At 44.7% G+C, this 11,987-nt stretch overlaps 1 protein-coding gene across 1 annotated transcript; it reads left to right on the top strand.

The window, feature by feature from the left end:
- Positions 1 to 2,633: 2,633 nt before the first annotated feature.
- On the top strand, positions 2,634 to 6,012 carry LOC146667642 (zinc finger BED domain-containing protein 4-like). Its single transcript, XM_085408794.1, has 4 exons — positions 2,634 to 2,642; positions 2,871 to 3,061; positions 4,068 to 5,452; positions 5,594 to 6,012. Exons 1-4 carry the CDS (start codon positions 2,634 to 2,636, stop codon positions 6,010 to 6,012), a joined length of 2,004 nt encoding a protein of 667 aa, XP_085264920.1.
- Positions 6,013 to 11,987: the final 5,975 nt, after the last annotated feature.

Raw genomic sequence — 11,987 nt, 5'->3', positions numbered from 1 at the left:
GTGATCTCTAATTTTTGCTGGGTGAGGGATTATTATGTTCTTCCTAGTCTGAACTGCTCTCTTTACCTGAGCTGCTATCCTATTCTGAGTTACTGTCTTCTTTGTTTCTTACAGTCACGTACAAAATGTCCCTCTTTTCCACACCTCCAGCATGTAGTGTTAAAGCCACTGTTTGGTGTGTGTGTGTAGCCTCTACCTCTTGCTCTTCCACTATGCATTCCTCTCTCTTTCTTTTGGATTAGTCCTGCTCCGGCTTGCTGTTTTTCTAGACATTTCTCATCAGGTGTTAATTTTTCTTGTTTATCACCCATTTTCAAAGATTTTGCTGGGCCGTCACTGGCACGCTTGACTTCAGAGTGGTTTACTGATATGGCCTTCGACTTCACCCTAACGGTGAAGCGGTATCAGTTTTATGAGATGAAACTCAACCGTTCTCCTGTCACCAGCACTTGAGCCTGAGCAAAGAAAACAAAAATGGAAGTAGTTCAGCAGCGTATTGTGCTGTAAAACCAACTTACTTCCAGACACATACACACACATAGACAGTTGCGCGCTAATTTGTCACGAGATAATTTCAGCTACCTCTAAAACTGGTCGAAACATAGTTCCTTTTGCCAAACTTAAACCTAATTTGTCACGAGATAATTTCAGCTACCTCTAAAACTGGTCGAAACACAGTTCCTTTTGGCGAACTTAAACCTTTTTTACCACATTTCTTTAAACTTTTGCGGCCGTCTTATATACCAAAATAGTGTTTCTCACCCCTGACGTCCCACTGGTGATTCAGATCATTGGACTGAATCCCACCGCCGTGGACCAGATTATAACACCGGCCCAGACCCGAATTTAACGTCCTGGGGCTCTCTCCTCGTCCAAGAGGGCTGTGCACAGGCTTCGGTGCTGGCTCCCCACGGCGTCAGGAATCAGTGCTGGATCCTGGAACAGAGTCACAGATAACAATTCTGATATTTTCTGCTCCGGCTACGAAGGACCAAATAATGTTAGGGAAAATATTCTAAAACACTTCTTCAGTAAAGACTCAGAGAAGAGAAACACACAGAGTTCTTGCTAGCAAGGGCAGCTCCCTACTGAGAGACTCGCACTAAGAAACTGCCCCGGTCTTTATTTATACTTCAGTGTGTGTGTGTGTGTGTGTGTGTGTGTGTGTGTGTGTGTGTGTGTTACTGCTGATCAAAGGGTCAAACATCCTTGGTCAGGAAGAGGGTAGCCTCCCCCTCACCCTAGATGGTTCACCCTAGATAACACGGTGAGGAAGTCCTGCAGTTCATCTAAACAAAGAGCACTTAGACTAAAACAAACGTAACTACGTTAATCCTGCCATAAAACAATAAAACCAGGTACAAGCTCTCTCGTGCTCCCAGGACATGGGGGTGCATTCCTGGGGTGCACCCCAAGCCTGCAGCCTGTTAGTGATCACACACAATTAATTATATGCCTCTAAGTATACATGGTTGAATATTTCCTAATACAAATAACTACATGCAGTATTCTACCATATGCAAACTTATATCACTAAAAGATTATACTGACTACTAAATACAATTTTCCATTGACATCAGCCAACCAAAAAAACTGTCTTTGAATACTGTTCGCTTCTTCTGCTTTCAACTGGAGTGCATTACCACTGAGTTACTTTGCATCTGCTCTTAATATTTGGCCAGTCACTCACCTAACCAAACTACTGCCAGGGTGAAAATGAATAATACCTTACCACTAAATCAGGGGAGAGCAAATGTAGTTTCACATTGTGTGTGTGTGTGTGTGTGTGTGTGTGTGTGTGTGTGTGTGTGTGTGTGTAGTGTAGAGTAGAATAGAAGAGAAAAGAATGCCTTATTTTCCCTATACAGTTGTACAATGAGATAGAGGGCATCTCCTACTCAGTACAAACATGCTGGGTGGGGACAGTTCTGCAGCACTATATACGCATGGACAGTATTAACAGAAAAAAAATATATAAAGTTTACAAATATACAAACCAGTTTTAAAAAGTAATATGTAATAAATAGTGTTATGTATATACTAGAGATGGCACATACTACTTTTTTATGTCTGAGACCGTTACCGATATCAGAAATTTGGATATCTGCCAATACCAATATAAATCCGATGTAGCGTATTTTATAATCAACATAATGTTTTTTTCAAATATGTTGCTGCATTTTGTATAGGTTCATACTGAAGTTTTTAAAAAACAAAACAAAACAAAAAACACTGAAGCTATTCAGCAAAAAATACACTGCACCCAAAATATTTCATAGTTCAGCAATTCTGCTCAATCTAATAAACTTAAGCCTACATCATCCTTCCTATTCTGGTATTTTAAAGAGTACTTAGCAGAAATATTAAGCAACCTAACTAATAGGTTTGCCAACTCCCAGCTAGAGTTGGATGTCTCGAGACCGGTCTTGGTCTCGAGACCACTTTTACGTGGTCTTGGTCTCGTCTTGGTCTCGTCTTGGTCTCGACGTACTTTGGTCTCGGTCTTGTCTTGGTCTCGACGTACTTTGGTCTCGGTCTTGTCTTGGTCTCGCTGTCTTGCTGTCTCAGGTCAACATAGTGGTCGGGAGATTTGGAGTCAACAGTATCCATCACACACAGCGTAACGTTCGATAATGTATCATGTGGAAAAGCTTTATCTCTGAGAGCCGTGCTTAGAGAGTGCTTTGTAGTGAATCAGAATAGTCAACTCCCATTGAGCGAGAGCCGGCTCCTCAATTAATTTCCTTTTGCTGCTCAGCTGTCACACAGCGACACACAGTGGCTCAGCCATGCTCAAATCCCTCCACATTGTGGCATTTTATTATTTCGCCTTTCGCGCCCTTCACACACAACTAAATGCAACCCGTTAGATTGAGTCAGTTACAGAAATTTCAGCGACTTCGTCTGTCATAAAGTTTGCGTTCATAGAACACAAAGAGTTTTTGGTAAATGCAAAAAAGAAGCATTCGGCAAAGTGCAGGTTTTGTAAAGTCTCCTTGACCGAGACAGCCGGGACTACCTCAACCTTCACCAGGCACCTGGAGCGCAAACACCCTCAAAGGTAAGTTAGCCGGTAGCCATCTATCCATCTTCAAACTCTTCTAACTACCTTTCCAACCTCAGATGACCAGGTCATGTTTATGTAATATTGTTATTTATAATGTGTTCTTCAAACATTATAAATTATGTAGGGACAGTTTTTTTGCAACCGTCCCTGCAGACTTAACTTTAACTTAACGTTACGTTACATGCTATGTACAGGTAGCTAGCGCTAGCAGTGGCTATCAGCTACTTAAACAATTTTCATTAACTTTAGGTATTTTGGTGAATTCATTGAGCAGAAATATATCGAAACCATTTCAGTGAGCACTTTAAGGGCTGGTATGGTGCTTTGTTGTGGACTTTAATGGGCATATTTATATGGTTGCTGACTCGTAAGGACGGGCGTTTCAAGAGTGTCCCTATAACATTGCTCGGCTAACAGCAGCGTTCTCGACAGTGAAGACCAGATCAGAGCGGTCTATGGCTCTGGTCCAGATAGCACGGATCGCAAAACTGAGTCCTAAGGTTCTTAAATCGAACTTAAGGACCTTTGACTATGACTTTCTTAGGTGTTTTCTACTATGTTGCCCTACTAAACCAGTCCAGTGTGTAGGGGCTATTTTAGCATTATTAGACACAGTTATTTTGTATTGGTGTAACTTCAGACTTTATTGAGTAGTTCATTTCTTGTCAATACAGCTGTGTCTGATAGCTGACTGGCAGGAGGAGGCTTAATGCAACCTGCAAAGTTAATGCACAGACATTTTGTCTTTTGTAGATTCCATTCAACTGTTTTTCTGTTCTTCTTATTTAAGGTCTTGCAACCCTGAACACTCCAGTATTTTCATTATTACTAGTTGTGCCTAATGATCTATATGTGTCACACTGGATTAGATTAGGTTATTTTGTATGCAAAGGTCTGCCCTCATTGATAGGTTTAAAATTACTGTGCTTGTAAGATACAGTAGTTTTTGTGGTTGAATAGAAACCGATGTTTTACAGATTCCTATTTCCCTGTTTTGTAGGTACTTGGAGTACAAGGCAGGATCTGCAACATCAGTGATAGCGGTCAATCCCACACAGCCTCAATTATCATTGTTTGCTCCAAGCATCCACTTATTTTCCCCAAATTCACCCAGGCAACAGGCCATCACCCAGTCCATCCTCCAGGACCTTATAGTTGGATGCTCTCTCCCCTTGTCTATCGTTGAGAATCCACATTTTAGACACTTCCTGAATGTCTTGGATAGCAAATACACTCCTGTGTCTAGAACCACCTTGACAGAGAAGCTGATACCTCACCTTGTCACTAAATTGAAGGGTGACATAATCAAAGCCCTGGAAGTCCAGCCAAATGTAGCAATAACAACAGACCTCTGGTCTGACCGGAGGCTTCGTACTTTCCTGGGAGTTACTGCTCATGCTGCCTGCAAGAACAAGGACTCTTACAGTTTACAATCATTTTTGCTTGACTGTAGGCGTTTCACAGGGAAGCACTGCGGCGAACGAATCGCCTCAGCATTTGACAGAATAGTTGAGGAGTATGGCATTGGCCATAAAATAAGCTACATTCTGACGGATAATGCATCCAATATGAAGCGGGCCTTTAAAGTCAAGATGCCAGAAGTAGAGCACCCTGAAGGTGACAGCAGTGATGACCTCGATGATGAAACAATGTGGGAGGATGCAGAAGGTTCTGATCCATGGTCAACGGGTGAACGTCTTTCTTGCTTCGCCCACTCGCTGCAACTTGTAATCAGTGATGGGATGAAAGAGGTAAAGGCAATAGCTAGAGCCATTGCCAAAGCCAGCAAGTTTACAAACCTGCTGCACAGCAGTAGTAACCACAAAGACTTGTTTGAGGCACACTTTGGCTCCAATAAGTCCATCCCAGCAGGAAACAACACCCGCTGGAATAGCACCTACAGACAGTTAAAGGCTCTGATCACACTTGACCACGGGACCATCACTGAAATGTGCAGCAATACAGAGAATTTAGTGTTTTCAACCCGAGAGTGGGCTCAGCTGAAAGACCTTTGTGCTTTGCTTGAGCCTTTTTCTGATGCAACAGACCTTACAGAAGGTGATCATCAGGTGACTATTAGCATGGTGGTCCCCACTGTTCTGGACTTGAAGAATCATCTTATAAAGATGGAAGTACAAATGCCCCAGGCCGTAACTATAGTCAGGGCACTGAAAAGATCTTTAGAGAAACGGTTCTCTGGAATTTTCAGGCAGATTTGCATGGACGAAAAGGATCCAGAAGAGCCGTTTAGCCATCGGATCTACTTCCTTGCCACCATGCTCGACCCCCAGTTTGGACTGACCTGGGTAGATTTAGATGTGCAAAATGGTGAAACCGGACCAGCGCTGAAGAGGTTCAGAGATGACCTTAAAAAGTCATTAATAGGTTACTGTATAATAATAATAATTTATTGTTATTGTTGTTTTTGTTGTTCCACTTAATATCACTGTCTTTGGTTTTATAGCATCATTAGAAGCATCCTGTCTAATCCTGTCTTTGTATGTGTGTGTGTGCACCCTTTTCCAGACCTTTTGATCACAGAGGTAGACAGAGACGGACCTGCAGCACCAACAGAAGAAGACACAGAATTATCAGATAGTGACTCAGCGCCACCCCCAAAACAACGTCTTCTTTCACGCTACAAGGCATTTAGGTTGCAACGCAGCACAAGCCAGGACTCGAGCACTGATGCACAAATAAGCAAGTACCTAGACGGCATAAATGACTCTGACTGTGATGCACTCACCTTTTGGTCAAAAAACAAAGAGCGTTTCCCCAGTCTACACAGTGTTGCCTTGAAGGTCCTCTCTGTCCCTGCCTCTTCTGCCCCAGTTGAGAGGGTTTTTAGTAGAGGAGGCATTCTAATGAGACCCCACCGCGCACGGCTAGGCTATAAGATGTTGCAATCTTTAGTTTTCTTGAAGTGCAATCAATCACTGTTTTAAAATGTGAACTGTTTTCTCTCACTCCTCTCTGAAAATATGCTGTTTGTTCATTATATATTTGTTCATAAGATATTTGTTATTTGTTCATAATGTCTGTGTTCTATTGTTCCTGCCCTACTGAACAACAGGCTTGATTTCATTGGCAGTGTGTTGTAATCTCATGCCACTGAAGACATCAAGATGCCAGAATCTTTTAAGCACTTGTTCTTATTCTTATTAATGCACAATTTGTATTGGTATGTAATATTTGTAGTTTGCATCTGATTCATGTGAGGTGTGCACATGTCTTTATATTGTTTGATTACAGAATTTTACTTAAAATGGTGTTGTTTGACTAAATAAATGTGACCATTGACTTTTAAATAACATCTGCATATCACTTTGTGTTGACAGGCCTTATCCATTTTAGGGAAGTTGGTATCATACAGTGTAATTTGGCTAGTACTACTACAATAGGACATGATGCAATTTCAAGTTTATAATCTTCAGTTTGATGTTACAATTTTATCTATATATAAAGTATAACTGAAACCAGTTACATATTTCATATTTTAGTTGTTGGAGGTGATCGCTGTTTTGTCAGATGACTTTGGGGCCAGTCAGTACCATCATGTCAGCCCTCAAAAGCACACAAAAGTTAGTCTTTTTTTGTCCCGGTCTTGGTCTCGTCTCGACTTGGTCTTGGTCTCGGTCTTGGTCTCGATACCCTCTGGTCTTGGTCTTGTCTTGGTCTCGATACCCTCTGGTCTTGGTCTTGTCTTGGTCTTGGATTAGGCGGTCTTGACTACAAGTCTACTCCCAGCAAAAAAAAAAAAAATAGGGAACCACCCCCCACCTTCCACCTCATAATGCTTAATTGACGTAGTCAACTTTAATTTAATGCACGCGTAAGAAAATGTACAGAAATCAATAATTTTTCTACAATAATTAAATAGATTCAACATCTTTCTTCAACAAAATTGCAGACTGCACAGATGGTATCTTCCCAAAGGAAAAGGTACTACAGCTTGCTAGGTTATAAATTTGACTTAATAGTTCCTATATCAAATAATGAATTTTTATACATTTTACATCAGATGAAAACTTTGGTTGTAGGATTCAGATAATTATTTATGAAAAGCTAGACATGACAATTAGAAAGAAAATTCTGGCCCCCTGGCAAACATTTGCTGATGCACCTGTAGCACTTCCTTTAGGGAAGCAGGCTGAACATGTTGAAACCAGGGTGGAAGCCGTCGTTGATGACGTTTGCTGCTCTGTTGAGGCAGCGGGAGGAATAAATGTCCATCAGGGAGGGGAGAGGGCAGCCGATGATCTTTTGTGCTGTCATGACTACACTCTGAAGCCTCGGTCTATCCAACTCAGTGCAGCTGCCGTACCATACCGTGATGCTGTAAGTTAGCAGGCTCTCAATGCACGAGTGGTAGAGGGTCAGCAGCAGGTTGGAGTTCAGCTTGTACTTCCTGAGGGCCCTCAGGAAGTGCAGGCAACGTTGGGCCTTTTTTTTTTGTTTGTTTTTTTTTTTTTGCCTGTCCCGTTTGGTTCTTTTGCCATCAGAATTATTGTCTAAAGGCGAGGAAAGATGCCCAACGGATTTACTTTACCAAGTTGACCATCCCAGCCTTGCCGTAATGGTCTATTTGATTCACCTTTTATTGTTTATTTTTTATTTTTTTTTTATTTTCACTTGCTAGTTACGGGACAGACTTTAATGAGGAAAAGAAAAGGGAGAAAGGAAGAGGGGGAAAAAACTGCGGAGAAGAGGGACGGGGATAAAGGGCAAAAAAAACCCAAAAACCAACTAAATAAGCAGACACACAAAAAAAAAAATGCATATATCAATCACCTGGATCGCCTGTTGAGAAAGAAAAAAGAAAACAAGCAGAAGAAAACGAGAGCAATACAATAAACAACATCACAATGATATATGGGAATATAACAGTAAATATTAAATATTAAACATTATTGTGCAGCACGTAATATCGACAGCGCACAGTGTGCTTTGAGGTAGGAGCCAAAAAGGGTGTCGTTTGTGTGTGTGAGCACCCGTGTGTACACCTGTGAGCATGAACACGTTTGTTTTTAAAAGGTTCCTTCATGTAATGATCTGCTAGAGGGTGTGGGGGGGCCACAGCCCCGTCCTCCAGGGCATGAAGCAGGTATGGAGGAGATCAAGACTCCAGACATCCAGAGGCCCCCAGAACACAAGAGACCAAGGAAGACCAACAGAGGGGCAGCCGCGCCACTGTCCCAGAAAGAGCTGAGGAGAGTCCCAGATGAGGGCTCACTCAGCAGCTGCGGAGCAGAAGCCAGGGGGGGTTGCAGTGATGTGCCCGTGAGCTCCGCCGGCAGCCAGCTGCGCCAGAGTGACTGAACCCCAGGCCGAGAGGCCGAGGGCACCCCACCCCCGAAGTGGCCCGAGCGAGCCCCAGGCTCCAGGCCCTGATAAGCAGCCACCAAGGAGTGAGCCGGTGTGTACCTGGGCGCCCACCCCCGGACACAAAGAACCACCAACGCGCTGATGTCTGAGGGCGTCTGCCACTGGCAGGGGAAGTGGTGGTGGGTGATAGGCCTCCATACCTTAGAGGGCCTGAGATGTCCCCAGAGAGGTGGCGTCTGATACCCGACCTGACATATGGACACAGACAAACAGGCACACACAGATACAAACATCCATTCCCACCCTCATGCTCTCATATGCACTTACTCCACACTCAACCAACGTGGAGACAGACATATAGAGACACTGTACACATGATCACACTCCCCAAGCGTACTCTAAGAACCTGGTCTAGGTACCTTTGCCCCTGGAGGGGGGAACTGCACCCAGACCCAGGTGGTGTTACCCTTTTTCCCTGCGGTGGCGAGAAGCAGACCGTCCCGACTCCGCAGCAGCAGGGAGGCCCCACATTCCAGACCCCAGTCGGATGGCCAACTCCTCCTCCCGGCCCCCCGCTCCAGCAGGTCGCAGAGAATGGGGGTGAGAGAAGACTCCAAAACCTCCCTCCGCCCACTCATATGTAGTGTTGATGCATGTGTGTTCTAAGGTGCATTTAAAACCCAGGAGGGCATGGAGCTACCTGCCAGAGAGCAGCAGGTAAGCGCATAGTCCCTCCTGATAGCCCTCAGTGTCTGTATTTAAAATTGAGAGGTGGGCAACGACGCCAGGGGTGAGGTGTACACCCTGATGGTCTTTTGGAGTCCGTGTAGCGTGCCCACCCCCAAGATCCTATATGTATGTGTTATGAGAGTGTGAGTAATGTGAATGTCTAAGTTGTGAGATAAAATTAAGGCACAAGAAGCCAGAAGGGGACAGAGGGGGGGATGCCTCCCCTGCACCCTGGTGACACACCTTTACCCCAAGGACCTGCATGTGTGGGTGGTTGTGGTGGAACGGGAAGAGGGAGGCAGCTGGAGATGGGGAGGGAAGGAAGGGAGGGGCAAGTGACCCCTCCCTGGGGCCAGCTCCCCCGCTGAACCCAGTAGGCACCTCCATACTCCGCAACCCGCCAGGGAAAGGGGACCCAGGCCCATCCGGACCGGGGCCCAGAACAGCAGCGCCGCCCAGCCCCACAGAGCCCGGGACAGCCCACCTGACCCCACCACAGAGAAAACTGCACCCACCCCGTCATCCACTCATCTTCCAGACTACACAAGACAATAGACGCCCAGGCTGAGATCTTCCTCCACCTCTCCTATATCTCCCCCTCCTGCAGAGTGAGTTCCTGAAGAGAGGAGAGCTCCTGCAAGGTGTAACACCCCCCCACCAGTTGAAGAGCCCCCCAGGTGGCTCGATGCACTGGCAGCACCCTGCGCCAGGGCCGGGCCCCCATACACCCACCCGCCCACAACCCCAGCAACATACCAACCAGGACCCAAGCCCCCGAGGCCCAGCCAGGGCCCCAGCCCAGAGACGGAGCGCCCCCAGAACCTCACGCCCGTCCCAGACCCACCCAGGGGCAGCCAGGCTACCAGGTCAGTAACCCACGTCCGTCAGCACAGACCCTCCCCTAGCCATGCTGCACACAGCCACGAGGAAACCGTCACCTAAGAGCCAACAGAGCCCCTAATAGGCCATGACCGCTACCCCGGGTTGAGCCACCCAAGGAAGATGCTCCTGGGGAACCCCCCGACGAACGTTGGGCCTTCTTGATGACCACTGAGATGTTATCTGTCCAGGAGATGTCAGCAGAGATGAGGACACCAAGGAACCAGAAGGAGTGGACCCTCTCCACACAGTCCCCGTGGATGTAAAGGGGGGGGGGGAGGTATGTCAGTGCTGTGCCTCCTGAAGTCAACAATGACCTCTTTGGTTTTCTTAGTGTTCACTGGCATGTTGTTCTCTGAACACCATGCTGCCAGCTTCAGGACTTCCTCTCTGTAGTCTGCCTCCTCTGCCTTTGAGATGAGTCTGACTACTGTGGTGTCATCAGCAAACTTGATGATGAGTTTGTTGTTGTGGGTCGAACTGCAGTGGTGGGTGTAGAGAAAATACAGGAGGGGGCTCAGCACACAGCCCGGTGGGGAGCCAGTGCTCAGTGTGCGATTTGAGGAGACATTAGGGCCAAGTCTTACAGTGTGTGTGTCTGTGTTTGAATCCATCTCTCACCCCAACCACACACCTCACCTCTGTTTTACTGTTCTGATACATGTCCTCCAGCAGCCTCACCCTCTCTGTCCCACTGCTGTCCTCCTCACACAGTACCAAGGTTCCTTTCTTGTCACGCTATGTCCTCTTCTTCTTTTACTAAGATGAATTCCTTCTAAAGAAGGAAGGACATTTTTATATAATAACTTAACGCCATCTGTCATCACCTACAAAACAACAACCTACCTTGTTGTCATGACAGTGATTAGGCATACAAAAACAGCTGTACCATCAATGTTTCTGAATAAAGTTGAAGGATGAGGAGAAGGTTGAGGAGAGCCATGCTTTTAGAACATGTAAGCAGGAAAGCATACATGTTCTTTAAGGTTCACTTCTTTGTTTCATTTAAAAACTTTGATGTCTGCTAATGAAAGTTTCTGGTAAAGGGATGACTGGACACACAAAAAACATCTAAAACATCTATGGATTAAAAGGTCAGATAAAGCAAAGTCCAACTGGAAATGGTACACTATGCACAAGCAGGGCAACAAGTATGTTCTCTACAGACGAAACCAGGGTCGTGGGCGTGTCTGATGGCTTCCCCACACAGGTGATCAAGGATGTGAGAGAAAGTGATGCAAACATTTACTACTGCAACAAGTATAGAAACAACCAAGAACACTGCTGGGACAGGAGAGTTAAACTCATTGTTTCAGTATGATGCTTGCAAACAGTGATTATTTTATGATTATCACACCGATGAATGCATATCCTCTCAGAGCTGAAGGTAAAGGTGATTCCTGCCTAATCACGACCTGAAAACAGCTCCATCTTAGCAGTGATAGAAAATTGAAATTCAGAGAAACGCTAAAGATATTTGAGATAAAATGAATGAAAATTTTGGTTCCCACAAAATATGAATAAAACAGAGTAAAAGAGGGTACGAATATTACTGAACAGTACACACAGCTTTTAGAGGCTCACACTGCTACCATTCATATAATACCCCCCCCCCCCCCTCTCTCTCTCTCTCTCTCTCTCGTCCAAACATGGATGAAGTATAGACCCAGTGAAGACATTTGATGTGTTATAAAAAAAAATTTAATCGTTTTTCTTCTTTTTTCTATTTCTGTATACTAATATAGGCCAGTCACTGCATCTTTATCAGTAAATCTGCTTGGTCTGATTTTTTTTAATTTAGACTTTACAAAGGTGAGTATACTAGTAATATATAAAAACACACATGTATTTATTATATATAGCAATAGACTACCTTTACTGCTCATTTACTGAAGTATATTTACAGATGAATGAAATGAAATGATATTTTGAAAAATAAAAATATCACGCCTGTTAGTGGTTCTGGTAAGTTTCTTTTTCTGCACCA

This window comes from Rhamphochromis longiceps, linkage group LG6 (genome assembly GCF_057381845.1).
Source record: "Rhamphochromis longiceps isolate RC_006_pf linkage group LG6, R_longiceps_female_GT1.1, whole genome shotgun sequence".
NCBI lineage: Eukaryota > Metazoa > Chordata > Actinopteri > Cichliformes > Cichlidae > Rhamphochromis > Rhamphochromis longiceps.
This window is presented reverse-complemented; position numbering and strand designations above follow the sequence as displayed.

Coding starts and splice junctions, on each gene's coding strand:
- LOC146667642 (XM_085408794.1), top strand. Junction 3,062..4,067: donor GAGCGCAAACACCCTCAAAG/GTAAGTTAGCCG, acceptor CCTGTTTTGTAG/GTACTTGGAGTACAAGGCAG. Junction 5,453..5,593: donor CCTTAAAAAGTCATTAATAG/GTTACTGTATAA, acceptor ACCCTTTTCCAG/ACCTTTTGATCACAGAGGTA.